We start from the raw sequence: 13,010 nt of genomic DNA, 5'->3' as shown, positions 1-13,010 counted from the left end.
TCCAATAAGATTTCAAAATCTCAGAATTCCAGTTGGAGAGGACCTGAGACATAAGTGAGCTGAGTTCCCATGTGTCTTTTATACTGGTAATAAAATTTCCTGAGGACTTACTATGACAAGGACTAGATAGTACTTTTAGGCCCTCCACCTATGCAAACATTAGCTCATATCTGTCCGACAGGACTATGTGGTCTGTTCCCTGTATCTCCCCTTTGCTCCCACAGACCCTCTCTCCACCTCTTGCCTTATCCTTCAAGTTCTCAGCTCAAGAGTCTGCATCTGTGGCTTCCATTCCGTTTCCCTCCACTGAAGTTTTCAGCTCTATACAGCTACCTTTTCTGGGTAACTGCTCCCTCCTCTTGCCTTCCAAGCCCTGAATGGTAGCAGTTTCTCACTGTTGCTAATCTTGGGCAGCTGCACAATCCCTTCATGTTTCTCAACACCCTGCCCACACCTTTGTGAATAGTATGGTTTTCCAACTCTCCCTGAGTCACTCAGTTTGAAGGCGCCACCTGTTTCCTCCTGGGACCCTGACCGAGAGGTAGGTAGTGCCATGCCCATTTTGTGGATGAGTAAACTGAGATGGAGAGTGGTGAAGAAAGTTGCCCAAGGCCATGCATTTGGAAGCAACAAGCCTTAGATTCAAATCTAGAGCAACTGGTGCCAGAAATTTGCATTTTCTAATATTCCTAGGCTTTTGTTGAAACTGGTAGAGCCAGACAGCTTGATGCTGGTAGCTTGTTTTATTTCAGTCAAGGGACAAGAGGCAGGAGAAAACAAGAAGGGTCACCAGAACTGCCTGTCAGACTGAAGGGAGCTGAGGTAGACACGCTGTGGGGAGCAGTTGAGGTGGGTGGCATATATTAGTTCAAAGAAGGCAGCACAATTTAACGGACAAACATTCATGTCACCTGCTACAGTTCCTATAGTTAAGAAGCCCCCCTCTATAGATAAAGACCTTGGCACAGATGAGAGGCACAGCCTTCCCCAAAGCCACCTCCCTACTAAGTGGTGGGTTTTGTTATGGGTTCCAGTGCCCACGGGAAGCCAAAGCCCCTTACAGTTTCAAGACATCCACTTGGAGGCACATTCACGCATCTACTCTGGGAGTTGGCTGAGTCCAGCAACTTCCCTGTGATAATAATACCACCAACATACCCTCCACTTCACCACGAAGGAAGTGCTATCACGTTGTGCATTTAACAGATCTGTAGCAAGTCTCAGAAAATGTAAGGCACCTGCCGGAGGCCCCATGCTTAGCTAGTGCAGGAGCCCATTCTGTAAATGAGAATAAAGGGCTCAGAGATCATCCAACACCACACAGAACCCAAAGGCAGTGGAGACCTCAAGCTCTCTCCTCCCCCTCCTGGGATGCATTCCCAGGGCCCTCCCTGGAGGTGAGATCTTAGCCTTCTCCTTCAATTACAGACTGGGAACGGCAGCCCAGAGGGCCCCCCGAGCCGCACAGCATTGTGACTCAGCTCCCATCCGCGATGCTTGCAGGGCCTTAGGGTTGACCGCACTCCGCTCCCCCGGAGAACCACCCGGCGCTCATTACAGTCCAGCTCCCCGGCCAGCCCCAGACCCAAAGACCCAGGGTAAGGCGAGGTCCGGGAATTTGTATTTTCAATAAGCATTTGCTCGCCCACCTCCACCCCACCCCTCGCTCCAGGTGATTCTCAGGCTCTGGCAAGATTGGGAAACAGCCCGAGCTCAGCGCGCTGCAAGCTCCCGGGGCGTGGCCAGGTGCGCCGGGTGCAGCGGGGCGCGCCGCTCCGCCCCGGGGGCGGGGCCCCACCTGCGGCGGGCAGGTAGGCGGCTACCTGGTAACCCAGGCCTGGCCCAGGAGGTTTGGGCGCGCGCAGCCAGTCCCGGCCACGCCAGGGACCGAGGGACGCGGGCGGGGGCGGCCGCGGGCGGACGGGAGGCTGGGCGAGGGGGCTCCCGCCTGGGCATCATGGAAAGACGCTTCTCTCAGTTCCTGCAGAAACTCACCTTCTCGGGCGCCGGTCACCTGTACGAGCCACTGGAGAGGAGCGAGTTGGAAATCTTGGTGAGTCTGGGCGACCGGGCGCGGGCCGGGCCACCTGACCCTCCGCCCCTCCGCACCCCACCCTCCCCCAGGTCCCCATCCTCGTGCTGCGCCCAGCAACTCGCTCACCTGCCCCTGGCTCTAGAAAGAAGCCATCTTCGGAGCGAGCCAGCTCGCGTTCCTGCCCAGAGCCGGGCTCACGCCGTTTAACCCTCTTAGGACAGCCCATTTTGTGGATTTGATACTGAGGCAGAAAGAGGTTACTAGTGTCCCTTAAGAGGCACCCAGCTAGGAACTTCACCTAGGTTTTTCTGACCCCAGAAAGTTTACATTCCTAGGTCTCTACACTCAGGCTCCTATATGGATTTTTTTTCAAGTTACTTGAATTGGAAAAAAAAAAATTAAAGTGATGTAAAAAAACAAAGTCAAATACTCTTGGCAAAAATGTTTTAACAATAATAGTAGTAATAATGGTAGAAATCTGGTAAAGAGTAGCCAGGCCTCCCAGCTTTGTTTCCTGCACCTCCAGCGCAGTTTTGAAAAGCATTCAGATTTGTAGGTTGACTTTGCAGCCTCCAGGGGACCCTCTAGGATAAATCAACCGGATTATCAGGCTGGGGAGTGGGAGGGTTGGGGAGAGGAGTTTACAGGCTGATGAACTGACAAAGTTGTCCAAAAAAGCCCTTCCACCTGGTGAAGCCAGGGTCAGCAGATGACCCGGCAACTCTCCATAGCTTTTAAGAGTGTAAGCTTTGCATCTTGCATGATAGGAGAGCAGGGAGCGCTGAATTCCTGCAAAAGCATCTCAGGGTTGTTGCATTTTTTTTTTCTTTTCACCTTAATCAGTCATTCAAAAATATAATTCCTGAAATAGTGCCTTGGGCATGCTCAGGAGAATACAACCTTGCTGTGGCCGTCTGACTGGGGAAGCTAAACCTCACGGTTAAATTTACTTTTTTTTATTTTTTTAAAGATTTTATTTATTCATGAGACACAGAGGCAGAGACATAGGCAGAGGGAGGAGCAAGCTCCATGCAGGGAGCTCGACGTGGGACTCGATCTGGGGTCTCCAGGATCACGCTCTGGGCCAAAGGCGGGCACCAAACTGCTGAGCCACCCAAGCACCCCTAAATTTACTTTTTAATAGAAAAGATCAGATGGAAAAAACTGATCTTTTTAAATTAAATAATTTTCCTCCCAAAGAATGACAACAGTCAAAACGTTTTGGTGGTATGATTCTTAAATATTTGTGCATTTAAAAAAATAGTACTTTATACATGAATGTTAGCACGAGAATTCCTGGCACCAGGGTGGTAGATCACAGGGGTGTGAACTACAGGTTCTCACATAGTCTCTGTTTCTGAAGTGACGTGTGGCTCAAACATGGATTGGATGTAGAGTTTGATGATTTTGGTGAGATCAATTTGTCTACCCTAAAGTCCTGCACTGAGGTCTGCTCAAGGAGTTTAAAGTCAGTTTGCCAACACTATTGCCTTTTCTATGTTACTTGTTCTATTCTTTTCTCTCTTTTTTTTAAGATTTTTAATTTATTTACTCATGAGAGACACAGAGAGAGAGGCAGAGACACAGGCAGAGGGAGAAGCAGGCTCCCTGTGGAGAGCCCGATGCGGAACTCGATCCCATGACTCTGGGATCACACCCTGAGCCGGCAGGCAGGCTCTCAACCACTGAGCCACCCAGGTGCCCCTCTATCTTTTGGTTTTTGCATCAAGCTAGGTATTTTTCAAACACTCCAGGTGCCAGGTGTCTAGGTGTGCCAGGTATGAGGGTGATGTTGAGATGCTGGGGTGAGTTTGACCTGTGCACCAAAGTGGACTTCATTCCCCCAAATCTTTTCTGGGTGGTCCACAAGGGTATGACAGGTCTTCAACCTGCCTGTAGGTATGTCAGGGGTTCACCCACCTGGTCGTGGACTTGGATGTTCCTGAAGGGTGGGTGATAGGTGATGTGGCAGTGGGGAGGGAGGGGAGACTGGCGACCCAGGTAGCCGGCCCCAAAGTCTGGGTGAAAAACAAAATGTCTGATTTCCAAAGGTGCTTGGTGCAAATCCAGGAGATGGCACTAAAGGAGCTGCGGGTATGATGGGGTGGGGAGATGACCTGTTTCCTGCCAGCTCAGCTCAGAGCCTGAACATCCTTTGCTCTCACACTTTCCCCAATTGGAACCCTTCCTTTGCCAAGAAAAATTGAAAAAAAGAAGCAACGTGTGCTCACAGCGATCATTTCTACAATAGTTGTGAACTCCCTTTTATGAACACTTGTATACAGCATTCTGGGCAGCCTCTGAACCCCGCAGCCACTTTGCCCAGCCACCTTACTTATCCTACTAAGTATTACGGAGAACTTGCTGTGTCTTCTTTCGGGTCTCCCTGTGCCGAGGTTAGTTTTATTATTATAATCATATGATAAATGATGACATCAAGCTTCACAGGTGGGGCCAGGTACTAAAGATACAGCTGTGTACAAAACGAAGTTCATGAGGGAGGCCCACAGGTGACAGAGAGACCAAGAGATGTTTAATCGAAGGTCTGGCTGTCTAGGGTATTATGGGAAACAAGAAAGCAGGGACATGTGGTCATGACAGAGGCCAGGGAGGACCCAGTTAGTGGCATTAGAGCGTGGTTCCCATGGCTTTGAAGATGCCCCATTCTTGCTGTGTATTTCCAGTGTAACAACAAGGAAGAGCTTTAAGAGACCCTGTTAATTCAACTACTGGGGAAAAAAAAGAAAGAAAAAAACACCTTCTCTGTGTTAACCTGAATGGTGGGTAAGGAGACTGTTGGACTGGAAATTCCTGCTTCCTGATGACTCGGTCAGTGCCAACTCCAGGGAAGTTATCTGTGACCCTCAGAGCTCCCATCTCTTAATCAAGTCTGGCATGGCTCCACCCTCTGCTGCCTTCCTGGTTGGTGAACTGATTCATCCTCCTGGAGCTCTCCAGGGTGAAGACAGGGTTCCAACAGACTCATGTAGTGGTCACCCCATTCATTCAGCCCAGATTCACAGTGCCTCTACTGTGTGTCAGGCCAGTGCTGCATGCCAGGGATGGGGGCTCAGAAGACCTCCCTGCTCTCCTGGTGGGCAGCGATGGGTACCAAACTTTAGAGCACAGCTGACTCTTTAATGGCAGGTGTGCAGCAGCTGGGAGGGGGAGGAGTGTTTAAGATTCCTGAGAATGGTAAAGATCAGGAGTGTGCTGGGAGAGAGACAGAAGTCATAGCGGTTCTGGGCAGAGGGAGTGAGGGGTAGGAGTTGGTGTGAGAGGGATGAAGTTGCAGAGGTGAACCACGAAAAGCCTCTGGGCTGCCATGAAGAATTTGGGCTTTATCCCTAGAGTAGCAGGGATCTATCAGGGGGTTTAAATCAGGATATGACAGTCATTCCCTTATTCACAGATGTGCCAAACATTAAGAATGCAATAAACAAAACAGACATGATCTGATTTGCATTTTGAAGAGATCACACCTGGATTGCGGGAAGACAGTGTACAGGAGAGACTTCTTACACACACACACACACACACACACACACACACACATATCATTAGTGTTTCTTAAAATATAGCAAGATAGGACTACTTCTTGAAGTGATGTATTCTTAAATTATTTGTATCAAAAGGTGACTTAAGTATAAGCATAAAACTTGAAATAAATGTAGCTCTGTGTGTGTAGCACAAATCAGAAAAGTCAAACTAAGTTTATAATAAAATCATAAAGTACAAATGTTGCTGTGTAACAAATGACTCCAAAATGCAGTGGCTTAAAAGAACAAATGATCATCTCATGGTTTCTGTTGGTAAGAAATCTGGGTGCAGCTCAGCCGGGTGCTCCTGGATCTGATCTCTTATGAGGTGGTCATCCAGCTGTTGGCTGGGGTTGTGATCTCATCTGAAAGCTCACGGTGTGGAAGGGGGAAGGATTCACTTCCCGGATTATTTGCAGGCCTTGCACCCTTACTGTATGGGCCTGTCTACAGAGCTGCTTCATGGCTCAGCAGCTGGCTTTCCCAAGAGTGAATGGTCCAAGAGAGATTAGGAAAGCATCCATAAAAGCCTAGAAGCCATAGGCCTTTTATAACCCAACCTTGGAAGTGACATCTTATCACTTCTGCCATGTTCTATTCATTATAAGTGAGTCTAGGGGCACCTGGCTGGCTCAGTCAGTAGAACGTGCAACTCTTTACCTCAACATCATGAGTTTGAGCCCCCACATTGGGTGTAGAGATGATTTAATAAAATTTAAAAAAAAAAAAGTAACTCTAGGTCTAGCCCATGCTTGAGGTGGGGCAGGGGTGGATTTAAATTACACAAGGGTGTGAATGCCAAGAAGCAAGGCTGGTTTGGGGGCAGAGACTGCCCACCACAATGGTGGAAAGGAATAGCTTCTTACATGAGCCCAGTCACCTAGAAAGCAGAACCACACCGGGTGCTTAATCTGCTTGATAGTTATCTTTTTCTTACTGTTTTCATTTACTCTTGAATTCTAGTCTTCATGTGGACTCCTTTAGAATTCTGATTTTGATAATGCACGTGCTGAGAATGTCTAATTATGTGTATGTGTACAAAATGGTATTTAAATATGTCACGAGTCTGTTTGCAACTTTAGGATAACTAGCCTCTTACTTAAGCACAAGGGGCAGCAAACAACCTGTGAATGTCAGTTTTCAAGGCTGTCACTGGGTAACTGTAGAATTGCTCATGCACTGGAATATAAGGTGAGTGTCAGGCATTGTGGGGAAAAATATTCTTCACTTGGTATTGATTATCATACTATGGCAAGTAGCTGTGTTCACAGACTGGATTCAGGTCAGGCCCCGCTTACAATGTGATTACACTCAGTGGTTTGATACTTTCTAGTTGACTAGTCAGTACCATGTATTGTGTGATGGTTCTATCTCCCACCGGTTCTTCCACTCTGAGCCACTGAGGAGCTTTCATCCCTGCAGGCTGTCATGTGTTTGTTGTCACAGAGGCACATGTGGGCACTAGAGTCATGTCATAGTGCTTTGTTATCAAGTGGCCCCAAAGGGTCTGTATTAATTAGGGTAATCATTGAGACATATAGAGTTCAGAAGCTCTTAGAGAACTGTAGGCTCTTGAGAATATGTCCAAAGATGCCAAGAAACCCTGCCCCAAATCCTAATGTGATGAGCTTTGTTGTTAAGGGCAGTTGATCCTGACTCCCCAGATCCCCTCAAGGGAAGGGATTAGAAGGTTCGGAGATGGCTGTCCTCTCCCTCTGCCTTCACGTCATCCTCTTCTGTGTGTATGTGTCCAAATGCCCTCCTCTTACTAAGATACCAGTCATATTGGATTAAGGCCCATCCTAATCATTTCATTTTTACTTAATCACCTCTTTGAAGGGCTTACCTCCAGACACAGTCATATTCTGAGGTACTAGGGGTTAGGACTTCAACATATGAATTTTTGAGAGGCATAATTTGGCCTATAACATTATGTTCCTTATAGAAACTTGAAGGGTATTGGTAGGTAGGGGCTGTGGGCCATAATGGGAAAATACATAATCTTCTGTTGAGGTTATAGACACTCTTGAAGCTGGGTTACAAACTTTACCCTCTGCCCTAAGTCTCTGGGTAGCGTATGGACGGACTGTGTTCTTCTAGCTCCATCATCTTCCCACTGATCTTCCCATTGGTAGGGAACAGAGCTCAGCAAAGCATGTGTTTGCCCAGCCTGTAACTCAAGTACACAGTTGGGAAGAAGTGCTCAGGATTCATGATTTCAGAGTCCCTGGGGGAAAGGAAGACTTAAAAACCTCTAGAACAAAGCCAGGCACTCCATATAATCATTCTTTATGTTTCAAACCATTAAAACCAAACCACCATGTTAATTAGATCTGGTTATTTCACAGCTCACCCCAGGATTATACCATATACTCCTCAGGCACTTCTTATCTTCGCTTCTCCAGCAAGACTGAACATGGGGTTCCTTGTGGAAAGGGGAAAGAATCCTGACCCAGGAGACCAGTCCCAACCAGGAGATCTTGGTTAGGGCTTGGACTGGGACCAGAAGCTGAGACTTCCAGCCTGGGGTCCATTATTTATGGAAATGAGAAGTTAAGCATATTTACTTAATCTCTCCACTTTCAAATGCCCTTGCCTGAAAGTGGAGACATTCGTTGTGAGAATCAATGATATAGTGTTGGATTCCCTTTCTCATCTAGGTGCCTCATCAGTGCCTTTCACTAGCTTTCTATGAAGCTGATTAGATTAGGTGATGTATGCAAATGCTCAGCACACTTCTTTGCTCATGAATATGCCTTTTGGTGAATGTGGTCATTTAAAAAGGATAAATGAGAATTGTTTAAAACATTTTTACATATGCCTAGTCCAAAAAGTGATCATTTTTTTTTAAAGATTTTTAATTTATTCATGAAAGACACAGAGAGAGAGGCCAGAGACATAAGCAGAGGTCCCCTCACAGGGACCCCGATATGTGACTTGGTCCCAGGACTCCAGGATCACAACCTAAGCCAAAGCCAGATGCTCAACTGCTGAGCAACCCAGGTGCCCCCCAAAAGTGGTAATTTTTATTAAAACTCTTCATAAGATGCTTTGTTTCAAAAGCGACAGTAATTTTGATGAAGAATCGTCACTGTTGGAACACCTGGGTGGCTCAGCAGTTAGTGCCTGCCTTTGGCTCAGGGCATGATCGTGGGTCCAGCCTTGGGCTCCCTGCATGGAGCCTGCTTCTCCCTCTGCCTGTGTCTCTGCCTCTCTCTCTATGTCTCTCATGAATAAATAAATAAAATATTTTAAAAAGAAAAAAAGAATCATCACTGTCTTGACTTGGGCCGAGCATGTGGCCCTGTGCCCAGAGAAGAGCTCAGTGGTGGAGGCTAGACCAGCTACACCATGTGCGAGGCCCAGTGCACATGGAAAATGGGGAAGGGGTGGGGGGAATGACCAAAAATTTCAAGAAGATGACAGCAGAGCCTGACATGAAGCACGCATCCTTCTGAGCATGCCCGTGGGGCTGGAGTCAATAGACACGCTAACAAGTTCTTACTGCTCGGTCTCCCCTTTTCAGCCCCCTCGCAGACCATTCTTCTGGCTGCCCCATACTGTCGTCCATTATTTCTGTAGATCAGCTGTTCTCCAGATGCAGTCTGGTCCCAGCAATCTGAGTCTTAAACCCTCTAGTGGGTCTGCTGCTACCTTGAGTTTGAGAAACTCTGCACAGTTAGCGTCTCCATTCTTTGGACAGCCATTCGCCCATTTGCCAGACCCTTTTGGAGACACTGGAGACAAGACAGGAGCCAAACACTGACTCTACCAAGTGGAGCTTACGGTCTTGTGGGGTAGACAGATAAAGTTCTCAAATAATTATAGTAGTGTGTGTATAATTACAATCTGAGATAAGTCCCATGAAGGAAAGCACATGTAAGACAGGAGCTGGGCACAGCCTGTGTGTAGCGGAGTGGTGGGGACTTTACTGCTGCGTTCTGGGTGCAATCCAGGGAGACTTCCTGGAAGAGGCAGCGGGGCTTTGGCACACTGAGACTTGCGCTCAAGCTACTACAGATTTCCCCCAAGCCAAGCTGGCTTCCCTCCTCTGATCAGGGAGGTACCTGATGCCCAGGGGATTCTGCAGAGTCTCAGCCTCCAGGTTCAGGAATCCCCTTACTGCAGCCGTCTCTCCCTCCCCCACATTCCAGCACTGAAATGCAAGTGATAGTTTTGCCTTCCCTAGTCATTGAAATACGCTAATATTAGCTGCTATTTTTTGTCTCTCATGAACCAGAAACTATACCTGTTTTTCTTTCCTTCCCTCCCTTTTTCCTTTCTAAACTTTTTTTTTCATAAGCCACGATAAAAATGTGCACAATATGAGGTTCCTCCTCCACCTGGCGCTTGTTTGCTCCCACTTTCCTCCTCGGTGGGGGGTGGAGGGAGGTACTGTTTGTATGTAATCAGTGTGCAATAATCAGAACTGTTTGCCCGGGCGTTCCCGGCCCTATGGCTCTGCAGTTCCCAAGAGCCTGCGGTTAAGAGCACTGACGTCCAGGTGCCCGGGCTACCTGCATGCAAATTCTGTTCTGCACTTGCCAGCCGTCAGACTCCGAGCACACTCCTTAGTTTTCTGTACGACGGGATATTCACTGCAGCCATCTGTTGTGGAATGGAATGATTCAGGTGACATAAAGCATTTAGGGCAGTCCCCGATCTCAGTAATTATTATTTATATATGATTACGTAGTGTCTCTTAAAAAAAAAAAACCCAACAGACATAAAATCATACTGTGCGCACCATCTGCTGCAACCCCCCTCTAGCCTCTCTGTGCCCCTGACAGTATATACAGATCCAGAACATTCTTCAGTGGCTACATAGGGGTTTCTGTGTCACCCACCCCCTACTGATGGGCACTTAAAGGGTTTCCTTTTTTTTTTTAATTTTCAGAAGGATGTTCCAGTGAACATCTCTGGGTGTGCCATGTTATTTTGAGTCGTCTACAAAAATCCCTGCAGAAACTTGAGGTTTGGGGAGTGAAGCGGCTTGCCCGGGTTCACACAGCCATCCCAGGAACGGGGACCCCGGTCAGCCAATGTGTACTGGATTTCTCCCAACCCCTCTGGGGCAGCTTTCTCTTCCATAAAGTCCCTGACCTCCCCGCCGTAATTAGTAAGCATTTCACGGAGCGTCGTGTGGAGGCTGCGTCGATATCCTTTCTCATACCTTTTCACTCTGGTTCTCGCATCTGTGGATGGTCCCTGTCCGGAGGGATTACGTACAAGGCTTGCTGATCTTCTGCTTCCATCCCTCCCTCCTTTATTCCTCGGTGCTCTGGGAAGGAGAGCTGCTCCTCTGCGTGCTCATTCATTCATTCATATTCGCATGGACTCATCATGAGTTCCTGTTTTAACAAGTGTGCCCGCATTTGTTAGCACCGTTTTTATTTTGCTGTCCCAGATCTGGCCAATAGGAGCTTCTGCACGGTGTCCGCTGTGTCCCCTGGATGTTCTTGCCATTGCTCTTTGAGTCTTTCCCCCACTTTCTGGTGTCACAAGAAAAGTCCTGGCTCCTGTGATCGTTTCCCCACCCCCACCCTGCAAGCAGCCATTTCTCTTGGGATTCTTGGCTCCTTTTAGTAGAAGAACGGGAGTGGAAATCGAGGTCTGATGCCAGGTGTCCTCATGCTCCTGCAGTATTGTGGCTGCTGGGCCCTCCTGGGGGTGTGTACATGTATATATGTGTGTGTGTGTGTGTGTGTGTGTGTGTGTACTGTATATAAATATGCATTGATTCCATCCGATCCAGGGAATACCACAAGGTTGGTGCCAGCTTTCTATATCCATTCCTCTCTTTACCAGTGAGAGTGGCACTGCGTTTACTTACTGCATAATTGCCCTGCCGGTACTCAGTCTCCTCGCCTTCCTGGTGGTCCCCGGTCACATTGGCTACCACCTGGCTTGGGCGTCTCTTTATTGGGCCCCTGACGACCCTGGCCCTCCCTGCAAGAGACATGTACTCCGTGTGTCTCATTCCGTCCTATTGGTAGTACTTTGTTGTGTGGGATCACACCACCAGTACACACACATACAAGTGGATCGCAAATGCTGCCTAGATAGAATTTCAGTGACCAGAAGACACATCTGGAACCCATGCTGACCTGAGGCTGGAATTTAACAACCCTGCCTCTGCGATCCAGCATGTGGGGATATCATGACTCCCGTCTTACAGAGGAGAAGATGGCCTCAGAGAAGTCAAGGGCCTGGCCGAGGGCTGCACAGCTGGTAGCTGGGAGAAGGAGAAGAGAGCCCAGATCAGTGAGTTGTGGGCCAGGCAGCGCTCCCTCTGCCCAGTTTGTTCATTTGGGGTTGTTTCCCCTTAACATTAAAGAATGCTGGGCAGGCCCTGTGGGGTGACAGGCCTCGCTCCTCCCCACAGAGCCTCCCTTTGCTGGCTTATCCTCCCCACCTGCCTGAGTGTCTGCTTGATCTTGGATTCTCCAGCAGTCCTTCCAGCTGGAAGCCCCCTCCCCTCCTGACAGGCTCTGCCCCCAGGTTTGGGCTGCTTTTCTGCCTTTGAATCAGCAATTCAATGCTGGTGACTCAAGATTCAAGGAAGTACAAAAAGGAGTACTTCCTTAGGAGTCTCTGGCAGCCTCTGTCTTCCAGCCACCCTCTCCCCAGGCCCAAAGGCAATGGCCCTGGTTTCCTTTCCCTTTTCGTTATCTGTAGGCTAACTTAGTACTCACAGTATTGTGCACCTTTGCTCTTTCTCTCATTAACGGGACACTGACGGTGTCCAGCATCACGCAAGGCCTGGGTGCCTAGGACCCAGCATTCCACCCAGGAGACATGAGGGCTTGCACTCGCTAAAAGACCCGCACACACCCGTTGGTGGAAGTGTTATGTGTAATAAGCCAAACCAGACACGACTCAAACGCCCACCCTGATGCAAATAGTTAAGTGAACTGTGGCATATCTGGTCAGCGGAATACTTGAAATGCAACAGAGCAACAAAAGAGGATGAATTATAGTTTTTAATCCCCATTGCTCTTGGAGCGACACAGGTGAATCTCGCCGCGGTAATGTTGGCAAGAGGAGACAGACACAGAAGGACATCTGTATGATTTATATTCGTCTATATTATATGACTTTCCAAAATAGAACACATCCACGTCGACAGAAGTCCAAATGTTTCTCATCTTTCAAGGGCTGCCCACGGAGAGTGGACACAGGGCAGCCTTCCGGTTGCTAGAGAGGTCCTCCACTGCATCGGCGTGGGGGTTGCTCAGGTGACACGTATGCAAGCAGGCATCCAGCTGCACACTTACCGTTTGTGCACACGACCATCTGTGGGTTATACTTCAATTCATGTTTAGTATTTTCCATACGGGTAAATAAAAAGCTCTCACAGCCTGCTTTTAATGGCAGCATTCATGTTACGGTGGTACCACGATTAACCTCACTGGCCCTTAATTCAGGGACACGGG

General features: G+C 48.3%; 1 protein-coding gene across 1 annotated transcript in view; it reads left to right on the top strand.

Annotated features, from left to right (window-relative positions):
* The first annotated feature begins 1,849 nt into the window (after window positions 1-1,849).
* The window catches only part of ATP2C2 (ATPase secretory pathway Ca2+ transporting 2), a 59,384-nt gene continuing 48,223 nt past the window's right edge, over window positions 1,850-13,010 (top strand). Inside the window, exon 1 of the mRNA XM_041771427.1 lies at window positions 1,850-2,053. Coding sequence (XP_041627361.1) covers window positions 1,958-2,053 — 96 coding nt within the window. The 5' untranslated portion in view covers window positions 1,850-1,957. The remainder of the gene's footprint in view (window positions 2,054-13,010) is intronic.

The sequence above is a fragment of the Vulpes lagopus genome, chromosome 10 (assembly GCF_018345385.1).
Source record: "Vulpes lagopus strain Blue_001 chromosome 10, ASM1834538v1, whole genome shotgun sequence".
Lineage (NCBI taxonomy): Eukaryota > Metazoa > Chordata > Mammalia > Carnivora > Canidae > Vulpes > Vulpes lagopus.
Note: the sequence above shows the minus strand (reverse complement) of the source record. Positions and strands in the feature narration are given on the sequence as shown.